This window comes from Grus americana, chromosome 10, assembly GCF_028858705.1.
Source record: "Grus americana isolate bGruAme1 chromosome 10, bGruAme1.mat, whole genome shotgun sequence".
NCBI classification, from domain to species: domain Eukaryota; kingdom Metazoa; phylum Chordata; class Aves; order Gruiformes; family Gruidae; genus Grus; species Grus americana.
The window spans coordinates 6994142-7021163 of NC_072861.1; the positions used below are offsets into that span (position 1 = coordinate 6994142).

At 42.0% G+C, this 27022-nt stretch overlaps 1 protein-coding gene across 2 annotated transcripts in view; it reads right to left on the reverse strand.

Annotated features, from left to right (window-relative positions):
- KLF13 (KLF transcription factor 13) overlaps window positions 1-8872 on the reverse strand; it is a 35181-nt gene extending 26309 nt beyond the window's left edge. The window contains exon 1 of one of the 2 annotated variants that reach the window (XM_054836813.1): window positions 7821-8858. In XM_054836813.1, coding sequence (XP_054692788.1) covers window positions 7821-8361 — 541 coding nt within the window. In that variant the 5' untranslated portion in view covers window positions 8362-8858. Of the gene's footprint in view, window positions 1-7820 lie in introns of both variants that reach the window. The other variant, XM_054836814.1, reaches the window with a different exon arrangement.
- Window positions 8873-27022: the final 18150 nt, after the last annotated feature.

Sequence of the window (27022 nt, forward strand, 5' to 3'; positions counted from 1 at the left end):
TAATAAAAGCCAAGCGGTTAACAAAGGAAAAGAAGTATACCTATAGAAATTCTACAGAAAGGACGCTTCAAAGGTTGTCCTGCATTTGAACAGTAGAGTATTTTTTTGGCTCTGTCAGCACTGACTTCCAAACAGCTGATCCAAGATTGGAAGGGGGCAGGGGGGAAGTTGGAACATGTTTAACTTATAAAACAGAACTAGAAACCACATGTCCAATATAAACAAGTTCCAGGTTTCTGCTCTTGGACATGCCATAACCGTGTTCAGCCAGACATAACACAATGCAACAGTTGTATTTTGAATCATTAAAGGTGCCTTCTTTTCAGATGAAATCCAATTGTGAGTTTGTTTCATAAAGAACTCCAGTTTAGCAAAAGATTTGTTAGTGCACAACTCATGTCACATACAAATACTTTCTAGTGTCCTGCAGAGAAGTATGTGCTACTGCAGAAAAATCTTCTACAGATCATTCAGAACACTTTTTCCATAAGACTGTGATTAATTTCTAAACCAAACACAGCTATCAATTGCAATTGTCCATTCATTAAAGAGACTGTTTACTCCAGACTATCTGTAAGACTCAGGTCTTGCTACTGAGAAGGAAAGTGCTACTACTGGTGTCTAGGATGAGGAAAACAACTGGAAGATGATCCATCCTCACCATTTCCAAGAGAAATAGGTCTCATTACACTGGACCAGAGTACCACCTCCATGCTAAAAGGAAGATGGCTTGTGGAAAGAGTTCTGTGAAGTTTCTCATTGTCCACTAGATTCCCAAAGTTTTCACCCTGTAGAAAAGGCAGTCCCTGAACAGTGAATTCTGTGAATGATGTTGACTGGAACAGCTATGCTGTAGTTGGGATATTTTTTGTTAATTACCCTCTGCTTGACTACAGTAAGATCACAGGTTGCACAAGCTAGCAACTCACTGCCTGAGCTAGACTTGTCTCAGTAACTGTCTTGGTCTCAGCAAAATGTGATTTCCAAAGGATTGTGGAAGTCACAAATTGATTCGTTTTCTTTCTGTACAATTTTTTTTTCCTAGTTTATCGAGGATGTTGCAGTGCCTCACAATCCAACCAAGTGTGTCATCTCGGATTGAAAGCAATGCTCATTTGTCTTTTAAACTGATCGTCATCCTCCTCTTCCTTACTCACTCATAAAGGCAAATGGAGGAAAAGTGGGGGGAAATTGTGGAGAAAGAATACTTAAATATGCTGATTATACCTGTTCCAAAGACAATGGTGAAGAAAGAAAAAGAAGACAGAGTATTTTTCATATTAGACCCTCTCTCCATCACAGTTATGACAATAAGTACAGTGTTGCTTTAAAGGCATTTTAGCTGTAATACCTAAACTCTGTTAACTGTTACCAGAAGCTTTATTTCTGTGACCTCTGCATGATTAATATCTCCATGAAGACTGGGGAGAAAAAGGAGGGAAAGGAAACCTTTTACAGAAAAACCTGTAACAATCAGGAGATTTAGTTCTCTCTTGTAGCTAATACTACTCAAGTGTGTGGTAAATACTGTTGTCAGCCAATTGGATTCTCCATGCAACCAATTTAACCCTAACTCTTTTGCAGCTGAATTAACTGAATCCTATTATTCAATCCTGAACCAGTCAGATAAAAGGAGTGAGTAGGAGTAGCTCTGCCTTTCTTCCTGACTTGAGCTCCTTTTGAGAAATGTAAGTTTTAAAACTTGCTTCCTCTGTAATGAAGTTTATGCCCTGTGCTTATTTCAAAGATTTTAACATTAAGAAACTTACAGCATATATACTGCTTATTTGTTATCTTCAGTGAACATAGACTGTTTGACACAGGCTTTGGATAAATAATTTAACTAATGACTTTATTCTTTGGAATTGCATGTTAGGGTGAAGACTTAGGCAGGGCTGTAAATGAAGTTGGTTTATGTTTTTAACTGACTCATTTCTTTTAATGTGTTGAGACATTCTTAGAGGAAGTAAGAAAGGAGTTACAGAGCTCTTTCAGAACAAACAGAAACAATGCTTTGCAATTTTGTATTTTTTTAAAAAATACAGACTTATTAAAAGACACTTAAACCATCAGTTTTCAGAAAAATGCAGGAGCAGGCTGATGAACTATTTAACACTGATAAAGAATGCTCATGGCTCAGGCCGGAAAGACAACTGTTTCATGAGGCTGGCATTTGAAGCTGTCCCAAAGCTACCATTCAAGCCCATCTCAGAGAAAAATCTTAGAGAAAATATTTTGATGCACTCAGCAAAGAGAGGAGGCGAAAGGCAGTAGAAGAGTATTATGGGACACAACAGTCTAGAGGCACCCTGGAGCTTTTCAATAATCTGGGTGTATGCTAATGATAGTGAGGCATGTAGAGCCAGCTAGCTGTTTCTAACTTTTAACTCAAGAAGTCAAAAACAAGAGGCCCAGCCACTAAAACTGAAACTGCTGAACAATGTGCAGTGGTTCAAATTCTCCTTCTATCCATATTTTTGTCTGTGGGAAATCAGCATTGGGGAAAGACCTTTCCAATTTCCTCTGGCATCCTGTTCAGAGGGAGCACAGCCTCGCAATCAGTCCTGGCATCCAGAGTAGCCCAACTGGCAGCTCAGAGGATTGAACCAGTGGTACCAACTCATTTCATCCTGCTCTACACAAGAGGAATTGGCAGCCTTGTTTTCCTCTGCTCTCTTGAGTGACACAAGAGGCATTATATTAAGTTTCTCCTCTTGTAATCTTCTCCTGCAAAGGCTTGGGTCTTCATCTTCACAAACACTGCCCACTTGCCACACACACGTGTATATCCCTTCTAGAGTCGCTGTGTGCCTACAGGCAACCTAAAGGAAACCTGAGCCAAGTCTAGTCCACCTTTCTAGCAAACTGGCTAAGTTTCTGGTAATTGCCAGGTGCTAAAATGGAAGATAAATTTTATTTCACCGATATGTGAACTTGCTTCTCCTTACATTGGTTAGTCAGTTTCTTCACACACACAGGTAGCACCTTGATTCAGACCAACTCAAAGAGGTTGTGCTTTACTGCTGCGTTCTGAATTAATGTAGTTGGAGGAAATCGTACTAGAAATGAAAGTGAAAACCAACCTCCTGTTTAAAATATATTAGCTGTACTTTATATAAAGGCCTCTTTACCAACCTAAACTCAGGCCAAATACTACTCCAGCTTGTCCAGCCTAATTGTTTGCTGTTCTCATACTTGTCACAGTGACGTCTGATTGCTTTATTTTTCAGATTGCTTTCAAATACAAAATATATTATGAATATCTTCATCTTAACATACCCCAGTTGCAAAGTCATCAGAAATATTTTGCTTAGGGAAACAAAATTCAATAATTGAGGAGCGGAAAAAAGGGTACATAAGTTTTTAACTTTTTTTCATACGGGTTCATTACGGTTGTCCTCAAAAATGTGATTAGAGAGATTTAATGTAAAGAAATTGAAATCTCGTTACAGGTGAATGGAAATGAGTCAGTCTTTTCAACCTGTTTCAATTCAGCTAATATTTAATGAGTAAGAGTTAGACTAAAAAGAACAACAGGTACCAAATAACATATCTTACATAACTGCAAGGTTAAGCAGGCTGAATATGTAGCTGCCCAAGCTCACTCTGCTAGCTAGAGACTAACAAAGGTCTCGACTACTTTCTCTTGGAAGAGTCCTAACCTGACATCTATGAGTAAGGACAATGTAGTTAGGATTGCCTTCTCTTCTTCCTGTGCCCTGACAGCCATATAGAAGTCTGTTAGTTTAGCAACAGTACAGAGGAGCTACTGTTAAGCCAGCTGGCCCCTAAGTTTGTTTCACTGCGAGACTGTATTATAGTAAGGCTCCAGACTGAGACTGGTGCCCACATCTCCTTAGCTTATGCGAATTTGTGCAAACACATTTAGTTCTGATGATTGAAGAGCTGTTTCTGTGCTATGGTGTACTGCTTAGTGAGTAGAACTAGTAAGTTTAGAAGCACATTTCAATGGTATCAAATGAAGGTTTATTTTGTGCTTTCCCTGTGTTCATGATGGCATGCTAATGAAGATGGCTAAAAGCTTGAGAGGCCACAGTGATTTGGGGCAGGGGGTGGGGGCTGTGATACATAAGATTCTTGTGATCCCTGCCCAAAATCCAGTCAGTTTTTCTCTACATATAAACATGTAGGAGAATGCAGTAAGTTGGGGCTCCCTACACCCTCTCAGAACATAGCAATCCTGGACTGCTTTATGAGGTTGTAGCCTGTAGATGGCTATTATGCTCTGCACTGTCTGTCTTTTCCCACTGGTGTATCAAAAGAGACAAACTGGTTTATAGTGACTCCAGAGAATAATCAAACCTTCCTAGTGACCTCATGCTGAAAACCTGCTTAGAGGAAGGAGAACTTTGTCACATATCTGAGAGTCCTTTGTGTTTAGGAATTTTCTCAGGAGTGGAGAGGATTTTTAAAACTGGTATGCCAGTGAAATTTTTCTGTCAATGGGATCAGTATAGCCTGAGACAAACGGTGCTGCATCTGTGGATCACAACACAGCTTCTGAGGTCCACGGGAACCTCAGTGGAAAAGAATTTGGACTTGACATCTACCCACTGACACTAAATATAAGCTTCTGGTAAACATTAAAACTTCAAGAGCTTTGTGGCTGATGATCATGTCGAACTCCAGGACATCCAGTGAGAGAGCAGGGTGGAAAACATAAACATGAAAAGAAACAGAGGGGGAGGGGAAGGGTTTGAAAGCTGGTGGAGAGAACAGCAAAGATTTTGGTGACTAATGTTTTCTGTGTGGTTCAAGGGTTTGTCGATTTAATAAAGATGAAACATTCATAAGGCTGAGATAGCTTAACTGCTTGTGTACCAAATATGAGAAACTATGGATTGCTCAAGCACATTATGGTCTAATAGAGAATGTTATTCTAAAACACTGTACTAGGAGCAAGGGCCTAAGGACAAAAGGCAGATGCTGCTTCCTTGGCTGTTGCATCTCGTTTCTTCTGCTTTAAATAGCATAATTAGCATCCTCTGCACTATGGTTTTTGCTTTGGACATTTGAGCACTGAAATCTGGCTATAACTATCAGAAGGATTTCACACAGGGCACCAAACAGCTGGAAAATAGTACCAGCTTTCATTCCCTACCAATGTGGGCTGGGTTTGGCCCAATAGTACTTGGAAGGCTCTGTATCTCTTTGCTAGACCATAAGCCAAACGATGTAGTCTATCCTTCCTCCAAGCTTGAAAAGCAAAGCCTTTAGTTTCTAAGCATAGTAGCAGACAAGGACAAGTAAGTTTCTAAAGCAAGTCATAAACTTCACTATTCAAATCTCTAGCACTATTGTCAGTATCTTCTAGCCTGCAGTGCTGTCCTTAGCCTTCTGTTCACCCCTAAATACCAGCTCATCTAGTCATACAGCACATGGAAGAAGTTCCACTCCATAGCAGAAGTTTTTGATTTTTTTCTTAGTAAACAGCTTTGGGAGTTACTGTGGTAGTTGTTTTAAGTACCTTACATGTGTACTAGGAGTACTTTCACCACTGCTTGGTGAGGTGGATAGCCATCACCCTATCCATTTGACAGATGGGCAGACTGATGTGTGCATGGTACTTAACTAGTTCAGGACCACTGGAAAGCAGAGAAGACCCAACCCCCTTGTTCTACACCAGTAAAACCCATTATGTGGGTTCAGTAAAACCCATTACTGGGTATTTGCTAGTTCTGGAAGTCATCGCTTGTTCTGTTAGCTTAACTCTTAGTGTCATATAAACTTTTTCCAAGCCTGTTGCAACTTCTTTTAAAGAAATAAGAAAAATTCAAACACCTTAGAAAACATTCTGCAAGAGGAGTAAGAGGCATTTAAGCCTGTTTAAAACTCAATCCAAACAGAGACAGACCTGTTGCCAATGAGGAGGGAAACTTGGCAGCTTTTTTTAAAGCTTCCCACACAGACACTAGAGACGCAAGAAAACAAAGAAGCTGTAGTCCCCGAGGGTCCGGCCACTCCCAGGGCAAAACCAGTCCCTTCCCTGCTTTTCCTCTAGCTCTCACAGACACGCACACGCTGTCTTCTCTAAGTGCCATTTGCTACAGCCATAACCAATTAAGCCCTACAGACCTGGAAAAAATACGGGAAATGAAGAGTTAAAAAAAAAGGGGGGGGGAAGGAAAAAAAAACAGAGAACTTGGAGGCAAGCCAGCGTCCCCGAATGACTCGGCTCAACCGGCAGCCCGGAGCGACACTCCCCCCCGGCCCTGCCGTCCCCTCCCTCCTCTCCCCGCAGGGCGGGCATAGCCCAGCCCTCCTCTCTTTATCGGGGACAGGAGTTCCCCTTCTTAGTCTCTAGTTGATTTGGGGGCCCAGAAACATAGCTAAACTTATCTTTCACTTTTAGGACAATGGCAAATGCCAGAAATAAGAAGCAAAAGAACTGAAAATTAATGGAGCAAGCCAAGTGGAAGCACCTTTTCTGCAAAACTCCCAAGGAGGCAAAAATTAGTTACACAGCGCAAAGCAGGGCAGACTGCCTGGGGTGCCAGGAACATGCTGTTCCTTTGGCTGTGTGGCACAGGGAATTGTCCATCCCTATACTTGATGGGGCTTTCTTCTCTCTCACAGTGAGCAAAGCATACCCTGAATTTAGAAGGGTTCCTGCTTTATCTCGGGAAGGCAGCAAGAAAAGCTGAAGGCACACTGAAGAGGTATGGCCGGTGTGGGTGAGGCTGCCACCTCTGAGCTAAAACTGTTCAAGAGTCATTAAGTCATGTTTAGTTCTGAGGCTATTTTTCTTGATGTTCTTTATAAGTGAACTGACCGTGGATCTTAGTAAACTAATTAGTTGACTGAAATTACTCAGTGGAACAGCTTGCACAAGCCTGCTCTAGTCAGTGTGGTGCCTCTCCATATGTGTAAGGATCACTGCCTTCAGCAGAGATCCGTCTCCTCAGTTTGTGGTGCTCCCTGTCTGACTGGAAGCCATCCTGTTCCACAGCACCAGGCAGAGGCACCAGGTCTGGCAAGTCATGGGGCCTATTTCAAGATGGCCCTCTTAGTACTTTCCGTGCATAACTTTCACAGTGCTTGCAAGACTTCCACTTTTTCTATGTGTCTCTAGTTAAAATAGCAACAAAAAAGTGATCAGATAAGCCATCACCAAGAAGTAAACACTGAACAATGATCAGAACAAGTTAGTGTTTGCACTCAAATGTATTTTGAAATTCGTTTTACCTAGCTGCCAAAAGCATTTTTTGAGACTACCCATGTCCCCCTCTCTCTACTGTTACGATAAATGTCTCCCTGTGACTCATGTTCAGCCTCTCAACTGCCTTCCTGCCTACTCTAACTTTCACACAAGTGTCTGCTAAAGAAAGAAACAGACACAGTTATTCAGGTGCCTCTAGAACATTTAATTTTAAAATATCAAAATTACTGATGCTTGCATGGAAAGTGATAAGCTGGTATAAAGGTAGTGACAGGAGCATAGGGTAGGAAAAAGTAGATGGGGGAGGGTAAGAGGCATTGGAAAGGGAAGTAGAAGGCACACTGAACGAGAAGGCTAGCAGCTAAAAATTACAGCTCGGTACAATCCATACAGATGACCCCCACACCATTCCCTGTGACATTAAGTAATAGAAAAGGGCAACATTAGCTTTGAATCAATGCCCAGTAAGGGTTTATTCCCAGAGGGGTTTTTTTGTTGTTGTTTGGTTTTCCCAAGCTTGAGTTCTGAGAGGTGAAACCATAATGGTGGCCAAATACAAGTTTGTTTGGTTTTGTTTTTTCAACATTCATTTTAATTACCAAGCTGTAACAAATAAATTTCTGGCTGGATTGTAACTAACCTGTGTGGGTCCTTAGATGAGCTTTAAGATGGGAAGATTTGCCATAAACTTTTTCACACCCCACATAGTGGCATTTGTGCTTTTTCTGGGGTGATCCAGGGTCAGTCCAGCTTCTCGTGCGTTTGTTCTTTTGTCTGGGGCTTGGCTCAGTTACTGCAGCCAGGCTAGTAGGTGTGGCTGCTCTTCCTCCTCCACGCTTACCAGCCGAAGACACACTTTCTTCCCCAAACTCCTGAGGAGCAATAGAAATGTGTATTTGTTCTGTGATATCAAAGGTATCCGTTTCTTCCATCCTTAGAGCAGGTGAGTTTGGGACATGCTGGTTCAGATCTGCTAAAATGCTAGCTACCACAAGTAATGATGATCCATTGTCTTTCCCGATTTCTCTGACTTCTCGCTTATCTTCTCCATTTGATGAAGGAGGTATTGCTGCATCAGGTTGGGGATCAGGGTCCCCTTTGGGACTATGGATAATAGCACGACTGGACATAGAAACAAGGCACTCTGCTGCAAAATGATCCACACATGCTGCTGTTGCCATTTTTCGTGAGTTTAAAAAGAAATCCAAACAGAAGAGGAAAAAACCCAACAGCACTGCTCTTTCCCTTTTCTAAAAAGATTATGTGAGCAGACTTTTCCCTCTATTATTTCTTAGGATCTCTTTGTAGAAGTAAAGGCTGATCTAGCAGCCATCAAAAACACACTTTGTTCGTGACGATCACACCCAGCTCGTCCCTAAATCAAAAAAGCGTTGGAAGTCCAATGGAAGAGAAAAAGAAGAGCAGATAGATCCTGGCACTGGCAGCTTGTTGCTTGGAGTATGAATTAATGCTGTTTTTTCGACAACGCAATAAAATAACGATGCGGTTTCCCCAGCCCTTCCATTGCGTTGTGACAGTAGAATAAGCTTTCCCCGTTATCGCTCCTCGGAGTCGCCCGGACCCCTGCGGGGGCGTGGCCTGGGAAAACATCTGGCCCTGACGTCACCGCGAAGCCACATCCTGCGCCGATCAGGTTGGCGGCGCGCGAGGCTAGGAGCGCGGCGGAGCGCGCGCAGGGCTGTGCCCGCCAGTGCGGTCTGCGCGCGGAGCGGCAGTTTGCAAATGAAAGGAAGCGGCCAATTGGCTGGCGGGGAGGGGGGAACGCCGCGCGCCCAAATCGCCCGCCGCGGGAGTGTGCGGCACCCTCCGCCCCCGCCGTGTCCCAGAGCCGCTCCGCGCCACAGGACCGCAGCGCGCAGAGTGGCCGCGGACCCCTCCGCCGGAGAGAAGCACACGTAGCCTCTCCCGGCAGTGGTCGGGGCGGCCGTGCTAGCGTGAAGCTCCCAGCACTTTTCCCAGGCCGTTCCGTCTGACGGATGTTAACGATTCGGGGCGTGCCCCATCAGAGCCTGTACTGCTAGGGACAGTCTAACCGGCGCTGAACTGTTAAAAGGGAGAGATTAAAAAAACTCTGTAAAGTGGGAACTGATACAACTGACAGGAAAGAGCCAGCCTACACCGTTTGGTCTACAGCTATACAGATGGAATTCATGTGTGGATTTTAATAGGTTGTGACAGGTTTAACCAACTGCCAGGGAATACACTCGAAATTGCCACCTTTTCTGTCAGAACTCTCCTTGCTATAGCACTCCACTGCCTCTAAATTACTTAAAAGAACAAATGAAAATAACTTTCTTTTCATTATTATTCTCAGATTGCAAAAGATACAGCTTGGCCAATTTCATAGAGATTAATGTCTGAACAAACAAAAGGATTGTATGCATGACTACCTTACCAAGCAAAAGTAAAGAAATAACACCTGAATTCAGATCCGAAGGTGGTTTGTCTGTGGTGCTTCTCACCTTTGGTTGGAACATGTTTCTCCAGGCTACTTCCTGTGAAAGTCCTGTCTTTAGTAGGACCTTTCCTCTGAGACTGAGATGGTCAGAAAGCAGGAGGGCTTCTTTGGAAGCCTTTCTTTCTGGATGGAAAGTTTTGGAGTTTGAGGGGGTGTGAGAGGAAGCGAACATCTGTTGCAGAAACTCAAATAGTTTTGGTGTTAGGTTGCGTAAAAAGTTGGTTTCGTACATGTGAAAATGTCTTATTCAGGAGCAACATCTGCTTATGCTACCGCTGCACTTTATGGAAAAACATGCTTTAGGTTCCCATGCAACACTTCCCCTCATTGGTAACCTGTGTCTACCACAGTGCTCCATGTCTGCTCTCCTAATAGTGCTGTGTGGGACTTGAGTCACTGCAACAAAGGGAGGAATCAGGCACATGACCAGGGACAGGAGGATGTGGTTTAATGCTGAATGAAGCCAGAGCATTTTGATGTGAGCGTACCATACCATTTGTTCTGCTGCCCATATCTACAGGAAATATTCACACATTTCCAAACAAAAAGGCTGAGTTTGGGACTTACCTATTTGTTCCTAGATGAAAAAGGAATTCTGGGGAAAACATTTAAGAAATTTTAGTTGAGTTCAAGCTCAACCTCCTCCTTGAGGGAGGAGGATTACTTAAATAGACCTACCTGGCAGTTCTTCAGAATTCATAGTAGATTCCATGCAGCTCTCCCAGTTTGAGGAGAAACATGGGCCATTTTCAGGGGAGTGAGGAAAGGGCAGGCAGAGTTTAGGCACAAGTTCTCAGTCCCTACCCCAATGTCAAGGACCACTATCGGTAAGCAGAGAGGAAAAGGGAGATCTGGACTAGCCTGGTTGCCAACCACCAGCAGGCATTGCTCCAGTACTGACAAGGGGGTTCCAGAGGGACCCTGATATCTCTGTGCCCCCACCCCACACAGCCCTCCCTCAGCACTGCGATGCCCCTCTCCTACCGCTGTCTCATCCTGCAATGTTCCTCCATAGCCTGTCCTGGCCATGCTGCCAGCCCCACTGTGTAGCAGCAGCTTCTCCAGAGCTTCCTGTGGCTCAGAAGGGCTGGTATGGCCTGGTGCCAGCCAGAGGAGAGGTGCTGGCAGATGCTGACAGTTTCGCAAGTCCTCAGAAGTTTCCCCCCCTCAGCAGGGCTCACCAGCTGCCTGGTATGAGGAGAGATCAATCCCTCAGGAGAGCCAAGCAATGTGATTGGCTGCTCTACCCCCTTCTGGAACGTTCCAGAGAAGGCCAGCCAATCAGGAAAGGACCTGATGTGGTGTGTGAAGTTTTCCTCCGTGGAGGGTTTTCCAGGTGTTGTGTTGGTGTGGAGGTGTCTGTATTTTCAGGGGGGTTATTTGGGTGATAATCTAATGCGGTTTATGTTTTGCCTTCATTGCGTGAACAGGCAGGGCACGGCTCATCATGTTCCTAGAGTCTTTGGCCAGAGGAGAGAGGCACTGCATTGTGTACGCAGCTGGGCCCGTTTGCAGCAGGTGGACCGTGAGGAGGTAATGGTTGGCTATAGCTGATAGCAGGGAGAAGTCCTAACTTTTTCAATAGATCTGGTAGGTTAAAGCTTTGTCCTGATAGCAGCTCCTGTTATATAGGAGTGCCTTTCGTGTAAAATTGATGACCATAACCAAGTCCCCAGTGAACTTCATGAACTGTCTATTACTTCTGCAATTTTGCACTTGAGAGCTTGTTTCGATATCAGCCTGGAAATGTGACACTGGCTATGCTCTGTGTGGTTAAGGGCAGGCTGCTGGGGGCGGAGAGGAGGAGATTTGTTTTGATGAGAACTTATTCCTTTTTTGGTTGGATGAACCCCTTTGTGTGTAACTTTAATTTGGGGAAGAGCAATGTTGTGAAGGTTACTTGTAACAGGCTTTTAATGAGAAAGATAAGTTAATCATATTTGGCAGATGTGTATGTAGCCCATGTATTACTGTCTTTTAAATCATGACTATGAATGAAAATGTGTCTGACTTTCTCATAGCTGACTAGAAGTAAAAAATTGTCCTGTCTTGCACACTATCAGTATGAAAGAGTCACTATCTCATTGCACGTACAAGAGCAGGGTGTAGTGAGTGTGTTTGTCATCTGGATGTGAAAATTCTAGCTGTCCAGTGGAACCAGCTTTGGCTTTTAGTGCAGGATTGCAAATATTAAATGCTTCTGTGTGAACTAACAGTAGCAAATAGCCTCCCTGCAAGCAGCAGAGGTGAAGAGTCTCCTTTGTAAGAAATTTCAGCCATTACATTAGATCAGTAGTACAAAAAGATTTTATGGAAAATCACTAGCCAAAATACCGTGCCCATTTATCAACTCTTTGTTGTAATGATAATATATTTACCTGCCTATTTGTTAATTGTTACTATTTATTGTATATTTATTTTCTCTGAGCAAGTGGAAAAGTGAATTTCCGTAAGTACACAGTAAATCTTGAATTCACGTCTGCTGAATATCCTGCAACTGTTGACTTATTCTCACCAAATAGCTGAATTTTGAAGCTGAGATTACAAAAAAACATTTAATAAAAATAGATCCTACATCCCTATTTAATTTTCTTTATTTGATTATGTTGTTGATGTGGTCTTGTAGCCAAAAAGATAGGCCTGTAACGAAGGCCTACTTGTATTGTAGGTGATAAGTAACAACGAATAGTTTCTTTAGGTAGAAGGCTAATGATTCTTAGAATGAGCATCTGTTATACATCGTGATGAAAAGAAGGAGCTACAAGACACTTCAAGGTCCTTATGTACCTACTTTTCAGAAAGGGAGGACGCTAATTGCTTCCAGGAGCATCCTTATCTTCCTGAGGCATATAGTGAACAATTACTGAGACTGAAGTATTGAGAAGCTAGGGGAAAGGTAACTTGGGCCAGGGTCCCCACAACCACTGACCCATAAGCCCCCTACCCAAATTATACGACCTATTCAAAAGATAGAGGTGGAGAAAGGAACTGAGCATGTGTTCTAGTTTGCATACTAGGCGAAGAAATATGAACCAATTATTGTAATAAAGAGTGCACCACTTTGTAATCTTTGTAATATCTGTGTATGACAAGAGAACCAGCGTTAGGTGTGCCTGATTAGAGGAGCTATCCTCCTGACACCCAGTGCTGCAATAAAAGGAAATGCCTGCTTCTTAATGCTAAATTGGTGTTAAGGAATTTTCTTTTATTCCTGAATTGCGGTGACAGTCTCACTGGCAGGCATTTATCCCACAGACTGAGGTGGGAATTTTTCCCTCTGTTACAGCACTGTTTTTCCCTGCACTCAACTAATACAGCCTGGGTTTTGGCAGGGTTTTTTAATATTTAGTGCTTTCTTAATACATAATTTAAAGTTTTGTTTAGCTACGAATGCATAGCAGTGGAATAATTTTAAATTGAATCTACCCTGTTCTGTCCCTCCCAAAATAGCTCAATGTTTTAAATTACAGGAATAAGAAGCTCTAAAATGCTTTGTGAAATGAAAATAGTTTTATGAATTCTATTAACAACAAGTTTAAGCTGAGTAGAACAAAGTCCTTATACAAATGCCAGACTTGCTTCAAAATCAGCTGATGTTTTGTTTTGCATGGCCAAAATTAGAAAAAAAAAAAAGAGCTATAGCAACATTTTTCATAACTGGTGTAAAAATCACTATTTCAGTTAAAAGGATGCTTTAGTATTACATCCTTATGAAACAAATGATAGTGGAAGTCTGCAACATGCAAAATTGGACAATCTGAAGCGGAAACTTTATGAGTGGGATATATGAGGAATATTTTTTGAGAAAAATCATAGAATCATAGAATGGTTTGGGTTGGAAGGGACCTTAAAGATCATCTAGTTCCAACCCCCCTGCTGCGGGCAGGGACACCCTCCACTAGACCACGTTGCCCAAAGCCTCATCCAACCTGGCCTTAAACGCTTCCAGGGATGGGGCCTCCACAACCTCTCTGGGCAACCTGTTCCAGTACCTCACCACTCTCACAGTAAAGAATTTCTTTCTAACATCTAATCTAAATCGACCCTCCTTCAGCTGAAACCCATTACCCCTTGTCCTGTCACTACACTCCCTGATAAACAGTCCCTCTCCATCTTTCCTGTAGGCCCCCTTCAGGTACTCCCCGGAGCCGCCTTTTCTCCAGGCTGAACAATCCCAACTCTCTCAGCCTGTCCTCATAGGAGAGGTGCTCCAGCCCTCTGACCAGCTTTGTGGCCCTCCTCTGGACTCTCTCCAACAGCTCCATGTCTCTCCTGTACTGGGGCCCCCAGAGCTGGACGCAGTACTCCAGGTGGGGTCTCACAAGAGCGGAGTAGAGGGGCAGGATCACCTCCCTCGACCTGCTGGTCACACTTCTTTTGATGCAGCCCAGGACACGGTTGGCTTTCTGGGCTGCAAGCGCACACTGCTGGCTCATGTTGAGCTTCTCATCAATCAATACCCCCAAGACCACCTCCTCGGGTCTGCTTTCAATCCATTCCTCGCCCAGCCTATAGTCGTGCTTGGGATTGCACCGACTCACGTGCAGGACCTTGCACTTGGCCTTGTTGAACTTCATGTGGTTCGCATGGGCCCACCTCTCCAGCCTGTCAAGGTCCCTCTGGATGGCATGAGTTTACTATTCCCAAGAACATGATAAGATCTAAACATGCAGTTTTATATTAGCAGACATTTCATCAGCACTTTTCCAGCATGAGTTTGTTCAATAATTTCTTCTATTTTCATATACTTCTGCTTTAGATCCAGTGAGTGAGACACACAAAAAGTGTAAACCAACAGAGTTCTATGGACTTCAGTGAAGTTACATTATTTTACATCACCTCATGAAGCTCTTTTAAGAATGGAAAAAGGAAAAGGTCATTTAGTCCGTCTCCCTGTTTTAGTTCCAACACAGCAGCTATAAGATGAAAAGACCTAGTTTTGTTTTATTTTGTCTGTGTAAATAGCTCCCTGTCCAATAAAACTGAAGAAACAAGGGGGAAAAAAGGAAACAGAGAAAATAGCAGATATCTGTGCCTGCGTGGTTGTTGTACCTGTATTCACAATCCTATATTTTGATAGAATATTCGTCTTTACTGATGCTTTCCTGTGGTTGCTCCTTCGTGGTTCCATGGTTTGACGGGGGCTCTGGAAAGAGCTGTGTAATAGTGATTGGTTGAGTTCATAGCCATGAGAGTAAATGGGACAGAATTGTAAAGCCTGTAGCTCTCTCAAAGATAAGCATGCCTAATTATGTCTTTTTCTGTTGATATCAAAGTAATAATAAGGCAGAACTGGTAGAAGATAGGAAGAGACAGAGGAAATGAAAAGATTTCTGCCAGAGATGAGCTACACTCTCCTTTGAATGTTTGCACAGTGCTGTTTTCGCCACAGCTCCCAGTGACTTAATAAAAAAGTGAGTATCAGACGTTCACCCTCATCTTCAGAATCCCTTTAGCTCATTTTACTTCAGACAAATCACTGTGTTATAACAAGTAATTGCTGGAATTCATATCAATATCACCAGTAAGTTTCCAGTGGTTAGTCTTGGACTGTAAACAAAAGAAAAAAAAGGAGGAAAAAAAAAAAAGGCTCTTAGTGGCTTAAATTTGACAGTACTTTTGCAAATGGTGAAGGTATGACTTGATTATTAAAAGAATACATTTGTTTATACATTATTTCTACATTATTTATTTATACATTGTGTCTGGCAGTCTGCAGTCAGCAACTTTGACATTTCAGAAACACTGCAAGCTGCTTTGGAGGGCTGAGAAGGCACTGTAAGCTATAGTGACAGCAGTGTGCTGTGTCATTGAGCTTCCTGGACTGGATGCGACAGGAATCAAAAATGCCAGAATAATGCCCCAAACAATGGTCTTGCCATCTTTCTAGCTCAGTGGAATCCAGGCATGTTGGAAATGTCATTAAATTGCTTTTGCAAACTATCCCATTTGATTTTCAGTGTAATTTTGATGGCTTCTGTTGATGGACAGAGAATGAGTTCTTGAGCATTGTTCTTCCTCCATGCTAAAATTAGAGAACTGCTATTGTAATTAATGATTGCACACAAAATGGCAGAAGGCATTATAGGTGTGGTAGAGATAAATGAATAATTTTGAAAATAAATTCTGAAGGGAAAACCCTCACTCTTAAGAAGCATTTTGATACTTCCAGAAGATAGGACACAAAAAAGACTGTGTTCTCTATACTGTAAGATAGCAGTTTGTGCAGTCATGTGTGCTATGGAAAAGAGAGTGCAATATAGATGTAAAAATGTTCTTACATTAAACATAGTGATTTAAATGCTTAATTTATTTTCATCTGTTTACTTCTACAGTAGGAGACTGAGGTGACCAGTATGGTAATGTAAGGGGTAGGGAAATGGAGAGTCTTAACTGGACTCCGTCCCACTGGTCTGAGTGAAGTGTTATTTATTGTATAACGTTGTGTGTTTGTGGAAAATGATAAAAGCTGAGAAACAAAAGGAAGCACAGCTGTTGTTCAATACTTAGTCCTTTTCTGTAACAGCAAGAAATAATAGTTTAGATGTTAGAAATGAGCATAAATGATATTGTATGCAAACTATCCGTTTTAGTGGATTTCTTGGGAGGACTTTTAGTGAGGCTATCCACATAACCATTGTAGCCACTGTGTGTGCAGATAATACCTTTGCATTTCTAAGCAAGATTGGGACCTGTGGGATGGGGAGAAGGGCTTGATTTATTTTATTTATTTATATATTTTTACATCCTCTTGAGAGGAGAAAGATGGGGAGGAAGGCTCAGTGAAACCATTGCTGCTTGTACAGGGAAACGTTTTATTCCAATGCTTTTATTTTGAAATCCAGCCCTGGTTCTTTTCCTCAATAATTTTCTTAATTGTTATTTCTCAGATACCACTTAGCACAATGTTTAGTAAGCAGACAGGTGTGTTTTGAAATGTGAGGGGCTTTTTTTACCACTTTTTTTTTTCCTTTTTCCGTTTATTAGCCTTTCTTGATGCTCCATATAGGACTGGTTGTATAGCAAAGCTACACTTGCCTCTGACTTTTCTGGACAGACCTAGAGTGGTGCATGTGAACTCCTCCAGCTTCTCTCTCCATAGCACAGCTGTCCTCACCTCTGCACATGGGGGCTGGCATCACTACCAGCATCCAGGCGCCTCCTAGTTGTGCAGGGCTTATATGCTCGTAAGGTTCTGCGGCTTCTGGGCGCTGCCCTTTCCATACTGGAAAGCCCAGGGGCAGAAGTAAAGCACTTCTTTGTGAGCAGCAAAGTGAATCATGAAATTCAGTTTCTGCTTCAGCTGTCAGACATTGGGTACTGGGCAGATCACAGAAGACATCTGCAGTTGTTGTGCTCATGGCATTCTTTTTTTCGCACAATCTCTGAGAAAGCTGTGACCAAAGGAATGTCATACCTAAGGCTGTATAGGGCTATTTATCTGGTTTCTTTCAGCTGTGAAGCAGGCAAAGAAGCTTTTAAGGTGGTAGTGCTGTTTCTTGCAATAATGATTTGCACAGCATCCTAAAAGGTTTCACAGTAATCAACATCACTGAATACAGCAAGCAGGCCTGTTCCATAGTGTGCCTGACCTCTGCAGTTGAGGCATGAGAATCTTGGTGTGTTTCCAGGTACAGGCATGGCTTTCTGCTGTGGTCAGACCTCTGAACTGGTGTCCCACAAGTAAACATTTGGGGTTTTTGCTTTTAATTTCCTTTTTCATCTTCCTTTTACCTTTCTGTCTCCTAATTTTTATAAGGTTGCTGTTCATCATGCGTTACAGGAAAGCAATTCAATGATAGCAAAGCTGTAGGTCAGTGGTCTGTAACATGCTATGAAAAAACTTCTAAGTGAAGGAGTACTATCTGGTGGCCAGTGGTTCTGAGACATCCAAACGTAACAAGTCAGCAGCTACACCAGTAAAGGGCCTTTCAATTGTTGATGTAAAAACTTAAGAATATTGGGAAGTGGAACTTGCCTGCCATAAAAAAATCATAGAACTTGAAATGATGAAATCCAGTTCTCTGTCTGGTGCATATTTGCGAGAATTGGGTCAAAAAAAGAAGAAAGTAATTTCTTTTAAATGCAACAGCAAGTTGAATAATGCTTACCAGAGAAAAGGAGGGTGTTCAGGTTAAGGTACAGCAAACATGGGAAGGTAAAACCTAAAATAATTAATTTCTCTATTTTCGGTCTCAGTAACAGGAGCCTGAGACTTCTGTCAGATTTTCTCAGCTATTAAGCAGAAAGTGATGAAGTTAGAAGCCATGCATTGAGAATAATCATTTCCACTGGATTTGATCCACAGAATCATTATTTTGAGCTCTGGTTAACTCATTTCAGTGCTAGTTTTGGTCTTTTATGATTTACCCACTTATAATTTCTAATTCTTCACTTAATATGTGCTTTTTACAATGTGTGAATATTGCATGTTGCCACTTCTACTAAGCTTCTTTTCATTCAGAAGCACAGAAAATCCTGACATGATTCCTGACCAGGAAGCTCTCTGATGAGTGAATTGATCTAGTAGCTTATTCAGTAAATGTTTTGTAACATTTATTCATGTTCATGCTTGCAAGCCAGCAATGAATTGCAGGTGTGAACACCATTGCAAAATATTCAGCTGAATATTTTTGCAATATACTATCTGAAGCAGATATTATAATGTCAGATCAGTAATATGTTGGGCCTACTGAACTGGTCAATGCTCAAAATTTAGTATTTTTTATTTATAAAATTGTTATGAAAAGATCTGATATTTGGGTACAGTTGATGTATAATGCTTGCTATTGGGCAGTTGGTATGTAAGTTTGTGTTAGACTGCAAACTAAATTTGGAGTAGGGGGGTTATCAATTTTCTCCTGCCTCTGATTTGAGCAACTGCAAGGAACAAAAGAAATTATTTCAGATAGCATAATGAGATGGTAAAATGTTGGTAGCTGTGCACCCCAGTGGAGCATGCAGGGGTAAGAAAATGGCTACTTTCCATGGCAATCCGTTATTTAAAATGTGAACCTGGACAGAAAGGTGAGGGTGCAATGGTGATTTAAGAGAGGTGATCACATGATGAGACTGACCAGAGAATTGTTTAGCAAAGTAACTGCAAGTTTTAATACATAAAAGCATCTCTGAATAGCCTTTTTCTTTCCTTTTAAGCGTGTACTACTGGTAGAGGAAAGATAGGACAGGGTGGGAGAGAAAGAAATCCATTTTGTTGCTGCTTGATTCAAAGGTTAACTAAAGAGAGATTGAGAGAGACTGAATGATGCTGAGCTAGATTGCTCAGATACCTCTGATGTTAGAGACCTGTTGTGAGGTTGCTGAAAAAGTGACCAAATCCACGTGGGTGGTTGTTATCATGTCTATATACGCCTATAACTTGTGATATCTAAAGTAAAACTAATCAGTTTTCAGCAGTCTCATGTGGCCTGTATATTTGCTTGCTTTCTCTAAAGACTGCCGTTGAAGAAGTAAACTGTTAACCCAGAATGTCCACTTACTGGGAAACTTTGACCCGTTTTGAGAGCCTGAAAGTAATGGGGTTGTGAGATCTCACCTGTGCGAAGTTTGTTCCCAAGGGTAGGAGAGCCCTGGCCACCTGTAGCCATCAAGAGCACGTGGTACCAGTGTGGCAAAATCAAAACCCAGTAGAGTTTGCAAAGTGTCCAACTGAGGGAGCGCTACCCAGGGCTACGGCAGAAACACAGAGCGTTTAGGTAGGTGCTCTATGTTAAAAAGTTCATTAGCACAGATTTCAGCTTTATGGCCTTTGTGCAGTGAATCTTCCTTTGATTTTTATCCTTAGGCTGCATTCGTATCAAGGTCACTATACCAGGTACATGGTCTATCCATCATTCACAGAGCCTTCTGTGTAAGTCAGCTCCCTGAGTTTTGTGTAAAATAAGTAAACCTGTCTCTTACTGATTCATTAAAGCAGAATGAAGCACCCAAGCCTGAATTTCCCTCCCCTGGAAACCATTACTCAAGTGCAGCTGGGGGCTGAACATGCTGTGGGATAGTGACTGTTGACAGAGTTCAGTCGGCTTTAATGGTCTGCAAGTGTGTCCCTGTACTGGGTCTGCCTGAGATGGGGTTAATATACGTCACAGCAGCTGTATAGTGCTGTGCTTTGGATTTGTGAACAAAACTGTTGATACCATGTAGATGTTTTGGCTATTCCTGAACAGTGCTGACACAGTGTCAAGGCTTTCTCTGTTTCTCACTCTGGCCCCACAGTGAGTAGGCTGGGAGGGGACACAGCCAGGGCAGCTTGACCCCAGCAGACCAAAGTGGTATTCCATACTGTACTACATCATGTTCAGCAATAAGACTGGGGTGAGTTTTCTAGGGGTTGCTGTTGCTTGGGGGCTGGCTCAGTATTGGTGTAGCTGCTATTGAGTGATTGCTGTTGTATCACTTGTTTTTCTTTGTTTTGTTTTGTTTTCCCTCCTCCTTATTGAACTGTCTTTATCTCAACCCACAAGTTTTCTCACTTTTGCCCTTCCAGTTCTCTCCCCCATCCCACTGCAGGGGAGTGAGAGAGTGTCTGTGTGGGACTTAGTTGTCTACTGGTGTTAACCAAAACCATTCCCTTTTTCTGACCCTGTCTCCACTGGGCAGTGTCCTGATGCTCTGTTTTGGCTAGTCCAGCCCAGGGTTTTTGGTGACTCCTGCTCTGTTGTGGATTTCTTGGCAGCAGGGGGAGATTTGCCTGACTTTGAGATTTTATTTTATTTTTTTTTTCCCCTTTGGCACAACTGTCAGTTCTTCTGCAGCCAAGAACTTTATTGCCACTTCTGCAAAGGAGATTTATCCAGCAGATAAGCCTGCTGCCTGAAACAGGGCCTGAGAAGCTAAGCCAATCTTTCTTTCTCATCTGTGATTGTATGCTGCTTCTCTGCCTTATATTACTGTAAACTCTGCGCTTCGTTGTCTCATGAGAGAGTACATGTATTTCACACATGTACTCTCTTAAACGCAGTGTTTGTATGATTCCTTATGAACAGAAACCATTTATGAAGCTGTGTTCTGCTTTTCTTTCCTTATTGTTTATTGCCCATGTTTGCACTATACCCAGACTATCAGTACAAGACCTGCATCTGGTCCATGTCTCCTGCTCCTCAGCTACTGTGCTGGCATCTCTTACTTTCATGACAGTGTTATGACTTCTCTTCATCTTTACAATAACCCTGATGAAGCTTGAGTACCAGCCCTACAGATGCCTAAAACCCAGATTATTTTGACTGAGATAGGATGAGACCTTATCGCTCTCTACAACTACCTGAAAGGAGGTTGTAGTGAAGTGGGTGTCCATCTCTTCTCCCAAGTAACAAGCGATGGGACAAGAGGAAATGGCTTCAAGTTGCACCAGGGGCGGTTTAGATTGCATATTAGTAAAAAATTTCTTCACTGACAGGGTTATTGAGCATTGGAACAGGCTGCCCAGGGAAGTAGAGTCACCATCCCTGGACGTATTTAAAAAATGGGTCAATGTGGTGCTTAGGGACATGGTTTAGTGGTGGACTTGACAGTGTTATGTTTACAGTTGGACTCTATGATCTTAAAAGTCTTTTCCAACCTAAATGATTCTATGATTCTATGACTTCCTTGCACACTTACTGGTCCATATGTTGTAAACATCTGAAATCACATAATATCCTTCAGGAAATGCTTACCATATCCAGTTATCTCCCTGGATCAGGCTTAAATAAACTTTGCCAGGATCAGGGAGTGACTTTTCACAGTAATGGTTTCCCCTAGGAGTTACTCTAAGTTTCCAGCATTTGTCATTCAAGGTGATCATCCCACCTTTGAGGAGGAGCATGTGCCATCTCTCTGTGAAGAAGATTTACCAATTAGCTGCTTGGTGCAAATGGAAATTTACAGTAGAGGTGAACCCTAAAACTTCTTCCTCTGTTTCCTTAAATGATTAGTGAGATTGTTGCTATAGTTCTCATAAATCTTTAGTATCCTTAGTTTACCATCCTGTTTGCATCAAGTATTCGAGGACATGTTTTTGAATAAAAGGAAAGAAAATCTGGACCTCATTAGAAGACACAGGAACCAGTGTAGTCACCACACAAATTTTGCTCAAGGAAAGATGTATAGAGAGCCAATTTTCAGCTTGTTCTGTGAGTTCTAGCAATAAAACCAAGTAATTTCATAGATATCCTTTGAAAACAGGTAAGTGCCTGGTCCCTGTCCATGCTGATGGGAAGCTGCAGCAAAACTTTCCCCTTTTTGGGCATCAGTGACCCCACACTGATGTCCCTAGAAAATTGTTTTTCTTTAATTCAGCTGCCTATGGAACTATTTGCTTATTGTTGAGCTGCTTGTGGATTTATCACAAAATATAGTTTGCTGTTATTCACACATTATACTAGGGAATTCTTGGTGTGCAGATGTCTTACAGACAGGTGACTGAAAATTTGCAGTTTGTTTTATTGGTTAGTTTCTCAGTTCATGCCATAGTTCCATTTCCTGAATGTAGCCGCAGTAGGAAAGCATTGGCAACATGGATTTCCAATGCACAAATTGCATTGTTGCAGAGTAATTGTGTAATCCAGAATTTACTTTTAGCAAATGTTAAAAAAATAAATGTGGACTTAAAATTAGCTCTTCAGAGGATTTATCGTTCATCAGAGTCAAATGCATTCACTCAGATTCAAGGAAATCAAACATAAAAGGGCTCAAATAGCACTAACTGGAATGTATTTAGAATACAGATACTGATAGTTTTCTAAGTGCATTACTTGATTTACTCTTAGCTCAGATTATTTACTCGAGTAATGAAACTGACCTTTTTTTTGTGCATTCATCTGTTTTCAAGAATAAAAATGTAGTGGGAAATGTGGTCTGGCTAGATCTGCTAGCCGATCAGCTTGTGTTCTCTGCAGTTAAGTGGTTGAATACATTCTAGAGTGGGAATATTCATTGCCTGCCTGAGAAGCTTGGTTTCCTTTTTGGTGGTTTGTGTATTAAAAAAAGGAAAAACCTTGGTCAGTAAGAAGATGAGTTCAGTGACATTCAGCGAAGTATATATATATAACATGCTGATAGTCATTTGAGTTTAGGACAAAGCCTTACCTGTAAATGCCAAGTGGACAATGATATTAGGATCCCTGCTGGAGCCAGAAGGGGTGAAAGGTTTAATGGTTTATATAATAGCAAGGACCTTAGGTTTTAGGTGCAATCTGTGAGTAGCTCTTCTCCAAACCTCCTCTTGTCTTCCCCTGCCAAGTGCCTGCAGTGGAACCCCCCAGTGTCTCTTCAGTTAGTTCCGTCTGTACCTGTCAGGAAAGGTAGATTTTTCCCTTAGTAGCATTTACATTTATTTTCTGGGTTTTAGTGTGCTTGACTAACAGTACCTAGACACTGCAACAGTTGCTTGTCTAATTTAAAATGTTCTCTCTTTAGTAGCCTTCTTATTTATCAGAGGATAGCTTAGTGTTATGAATGAGGCCTGCGAGTGCTCTGCATAGCAGGTGCTGGCTAATTGCATGTGTGTGTCTCACAGCTGCCAGTGTTCTGTCCAGCTGAGCACATCAGGGTTCATCTGAACCACGACCGTGGTCAACAACGGCCCAGAACAAGGGACTGCTTGTCCCACTGTGGTGACAGCAAAATACCACGGGGTAGTGCTGGCTGTTTAACAGTTTTTGATGATTTTGCATAGCACAAGTGCTGAACGAAGCACAGTGAATGAACGACATGATGTAATGCATTTTCCAAGAAACCTAGATAAAAGAGAATCATAATAAATCTCTTCAGTGACTGGGATGCTTTTGGGGGAACTAAGTGGGCTGTACTCTGCAGCTTTCAGCCACAAGGGTGCTGCCTTTCTGATAACAGTATACTTATTCCATAGTGCAGAACTGCCATGCTGTGTCTCAGAATAAGAGAAATAATGTCATTATATAATCGCACTCAGTCATTTATGATGTGTTTCTGTCCTTTTCCCTTAACTGCCTAGTTTTTCAGTTGCATTACAAAGGCTGATGCTTGCAACAGAAATCTTTTACAGGCAAAATAAGGATGCAATAATTACTTGTTGCACTAATTAGTATGCTGCCATGACAGCATTTGTTTGTAAATTAGAAATCTGTATTTAATAACTAAGATTTTATTTTCATTCTGTGGGTTTGAATGTTGTAACTTGTAATACCTTTGAGAAATAATCCCATACAGGCAATTCAGATTAGAATGTGGTGATACTTAATAACACATGGAAATGTTTTAGTGATTATATGACAAAAAGATAAGACAATGCCATTGTTTGGGTGAAAAGTGTTAATGTGTGTCTTATGAGTCAGAGCACACATCCTCTGGCTGGAGCTTACAGCACCTACAAAACGAAGATGCCTTTGTATTTGAAAGCAGCTGCATAAAGAGAGGGTTGACTCCCTAGCTCATCTTTGAACAACAGATTTTCTTTGGGCTAAGGCATTTCCCAGCTGAGAGACCCTGCAGATCAGGAAGCAACAAGCATGATGATGCAGAGGCAGATAACAGCAGTTGACCCTTAGCGAAAGGGCAGGTGAGCTGTGGTTTTCTCTGTGCAGGAAGGAGTCAAGGTTCAGCATCTCACAGCTTCTGATCAGACAACAGGACATAGATGCCTTCAGAGTAAGGAAGGAGTCGAGCTGCATCCTTGATTTCTCTTTCAGTGGGAGACTAATTTTGCTAGTTGGCAGAGACAACCTACATCTGTTTTTACCAAGGAAGTAAGGAAAAAAACCCCAAGCAACTGGGTTTCTTCTTTTCATTTTGGTTTATCCTTTGCCACTAGGTGCTTGTCTTGAATGAGGCCCTGCTTTCCAACCCTTCTGCCTGCCATCAGTGAGGGTTTTTTTACTCCTTGTGTCTGGCTTTGTTCCTTGAAGCTGTTCTCATAGCAGTGTTCCCTGTTTTGGAAAGACAGCTGTATTCAGTAAGGGCTCCGTAATTGTGTTCTTAAGGTCCACCAAAATCAGCAGTGTTTTTCTGAACTAGTACCTTGGAGTCTTTCACCCAAGCAGGGAGTAGAGTCAATGACATGACTCTGCACTGCACAGGTACAGCTTAAGTAGTAAGCCTCATATATGCACAGACAACATCCAGAGAACAAAAACGTTTAATAAGAAAAACTGAGGCAAATAAATTCAAATAGGGAGAAGATACAAGGAAACAAAGGGGGAGGAGAAGGCTAAGTATGTAAAAAAAAAAAAAAAAATAACAGCAGCAGCAAAGAGTCACTTTGAGATAGTCAGTCCAAGCACTGTCTTGAGTTTGGAGAACCCTCTTCTATCCCAGATCTCTGAATTTCCCAAAGCTGTCTTCAGGGGATACATCATATATGTTATGGACTTTGCTCCATCTTTTATGGAGATTACTAGAAGGACTTTCTGCAAGTAGTGAATGACACAATTGAAAACACAATAAGCATTTTTAATGTATGTGAACCGTGGGGCAAGGATACAGGGTTCTAAGGGGGCCTTTTCCCAACCCTTGAGCTCAATGCTCGTAGCCCAAAGGATTAAGCTCCAGTGTACAAAGTGCCCATTGTATTCTGCACACATATTGTTAATGTATATTTCAACAGATGTAATGCACTGTAGTAAGTAAATGGCACAGTTACAGACAAAGCCTATGGAATATGTCTTAGAGAGGGTTTAAGCAACAAAACATCACACTGGTAACTAGCATGGTCCGTGTTATAAATAAAAATGCTTTGACACTCAAGAGAGGAGGGCCTGTGAAAGCTTGACTGTAAATTTGCTTAAGCAAATACTGCAGTTTACCTTGTAGGAATATTTCCTGTGCATAGTTTATGCAGTATTGAGAATAGGGAAGTCCTACAGTTTTGCATTCAGAAGCAAAACTGTTACAAGAGCCTCCTCTCTATCATTTCGCGCCCTCTAGGATAGGCTCACCATATCATATTTCCTTAATGCTCCAATCTATTTTTTAACACTCCCCCTTCCCATCTGCCATAACTCTGTTTAATTTAGGTCTGATAAATGTTTGCAGGAGTGCATCTTTCCAGCAAGCTAGTGCAAAACCCAGGGCTGTGGGTCAGAGACAGAAGAGGAACACTTAGCACAGTGCAGTTTTATCATTTGGTTGCATCTGTTATATAGGATATCCACAAATAACTCATCAACTAAGACTGCCTATTTAATTCTCTGATAAAGATGTTGAGAAAACATTTCAGTAATGTCCCATCAAGGACCCATTTAACAATCGTGTGTGTCTTCTTTCTCTACTATGCCATGTGACTTGGTGTCTCTGGGTCTTTGCAACTATCATGAGTTAATGCTTCCCCTGCATTTAGGTCTTTGTGAGCTCATTTCAAGTTATGCTGTTATACGGTAGTATAGTCTCTTTCAAGAGATGATTCTTTTTTCTTCTGCATTTAGTTAACATACTCATGCCTAATGGAAGTAGCCAATTCATTACTATCCCTTTACAGTATTGCTCTACTTCATAATATTCTGGGCTTTTTTGGACCGATTGCAGGCTCTGTGCAGACACTTCAAGAGTCTGGTTCTGCAAGATCTATTGTCTCCCAGGAAGTATGGGACTTCTGAGGCTGGAAGCAGTGCAACGCTGGTAGTTTTTGTGGTCTAGGGGAAAGTCCCACTTGCTACAGATCTTGATATTAAAATGATCAGGAGAGACAGGCATTTCCCAGTTCAGCAGGTGCTAAGGCAGAGACACAGACAGGAGAGAACACAGTGGAAAACATTTGTTTCATAAAGAGCTGTGTGTGACTGTGGTGGGTGAGGAGGAGGAGCAGCAGCAGGAAGTAGTAGTAGTAAAGTAGTAGTAGGAGGAGGAGTTAGCTTTCCATTGAGGCAAGTGAAGTAGTTTGGCTGTGTGAGTATTGGAATGGAAGAAGGTTTGCTGCTTTCAGAACAGGGCTCTTGGCAAAGAGACAAGGGAGAGCATCTGGTACTTTGCTTATCTACAGTGAGAGGTGGGGGTGAGTCAAGGGCTAAGAAAGGCTGAACAAATGTCTGATTTTTATCAACCCTCTGGAAGTTGCCTGTTAACTAATTTAGCTGGTAGCTCTGTCAGTGAGGGGAAAATCGCCATTTCTCAGGGCAGGGGAAGGGGAAATCACTTTTTGTGAGTGCTTGTTGCCATGACACTTCCCCCCAAAGTATTTTAGGAAACAAACATTAAAATGTTGAATTAAGAACTGAGTGGTGAGCGGCAAAACTTACCATATTTAGGTAGAAGCTTGCTGCTTCCCTTTACTAAATCATGTGAATTGTTGTGTAGTCTTGAGCTGGTTTTGAATATGTTTGCTAGAAATTAAAATTCAATAATGACAACCAGTTGAGCCCTTGTTCCTGCTATAAGGTGTGTGAATGCAGAGC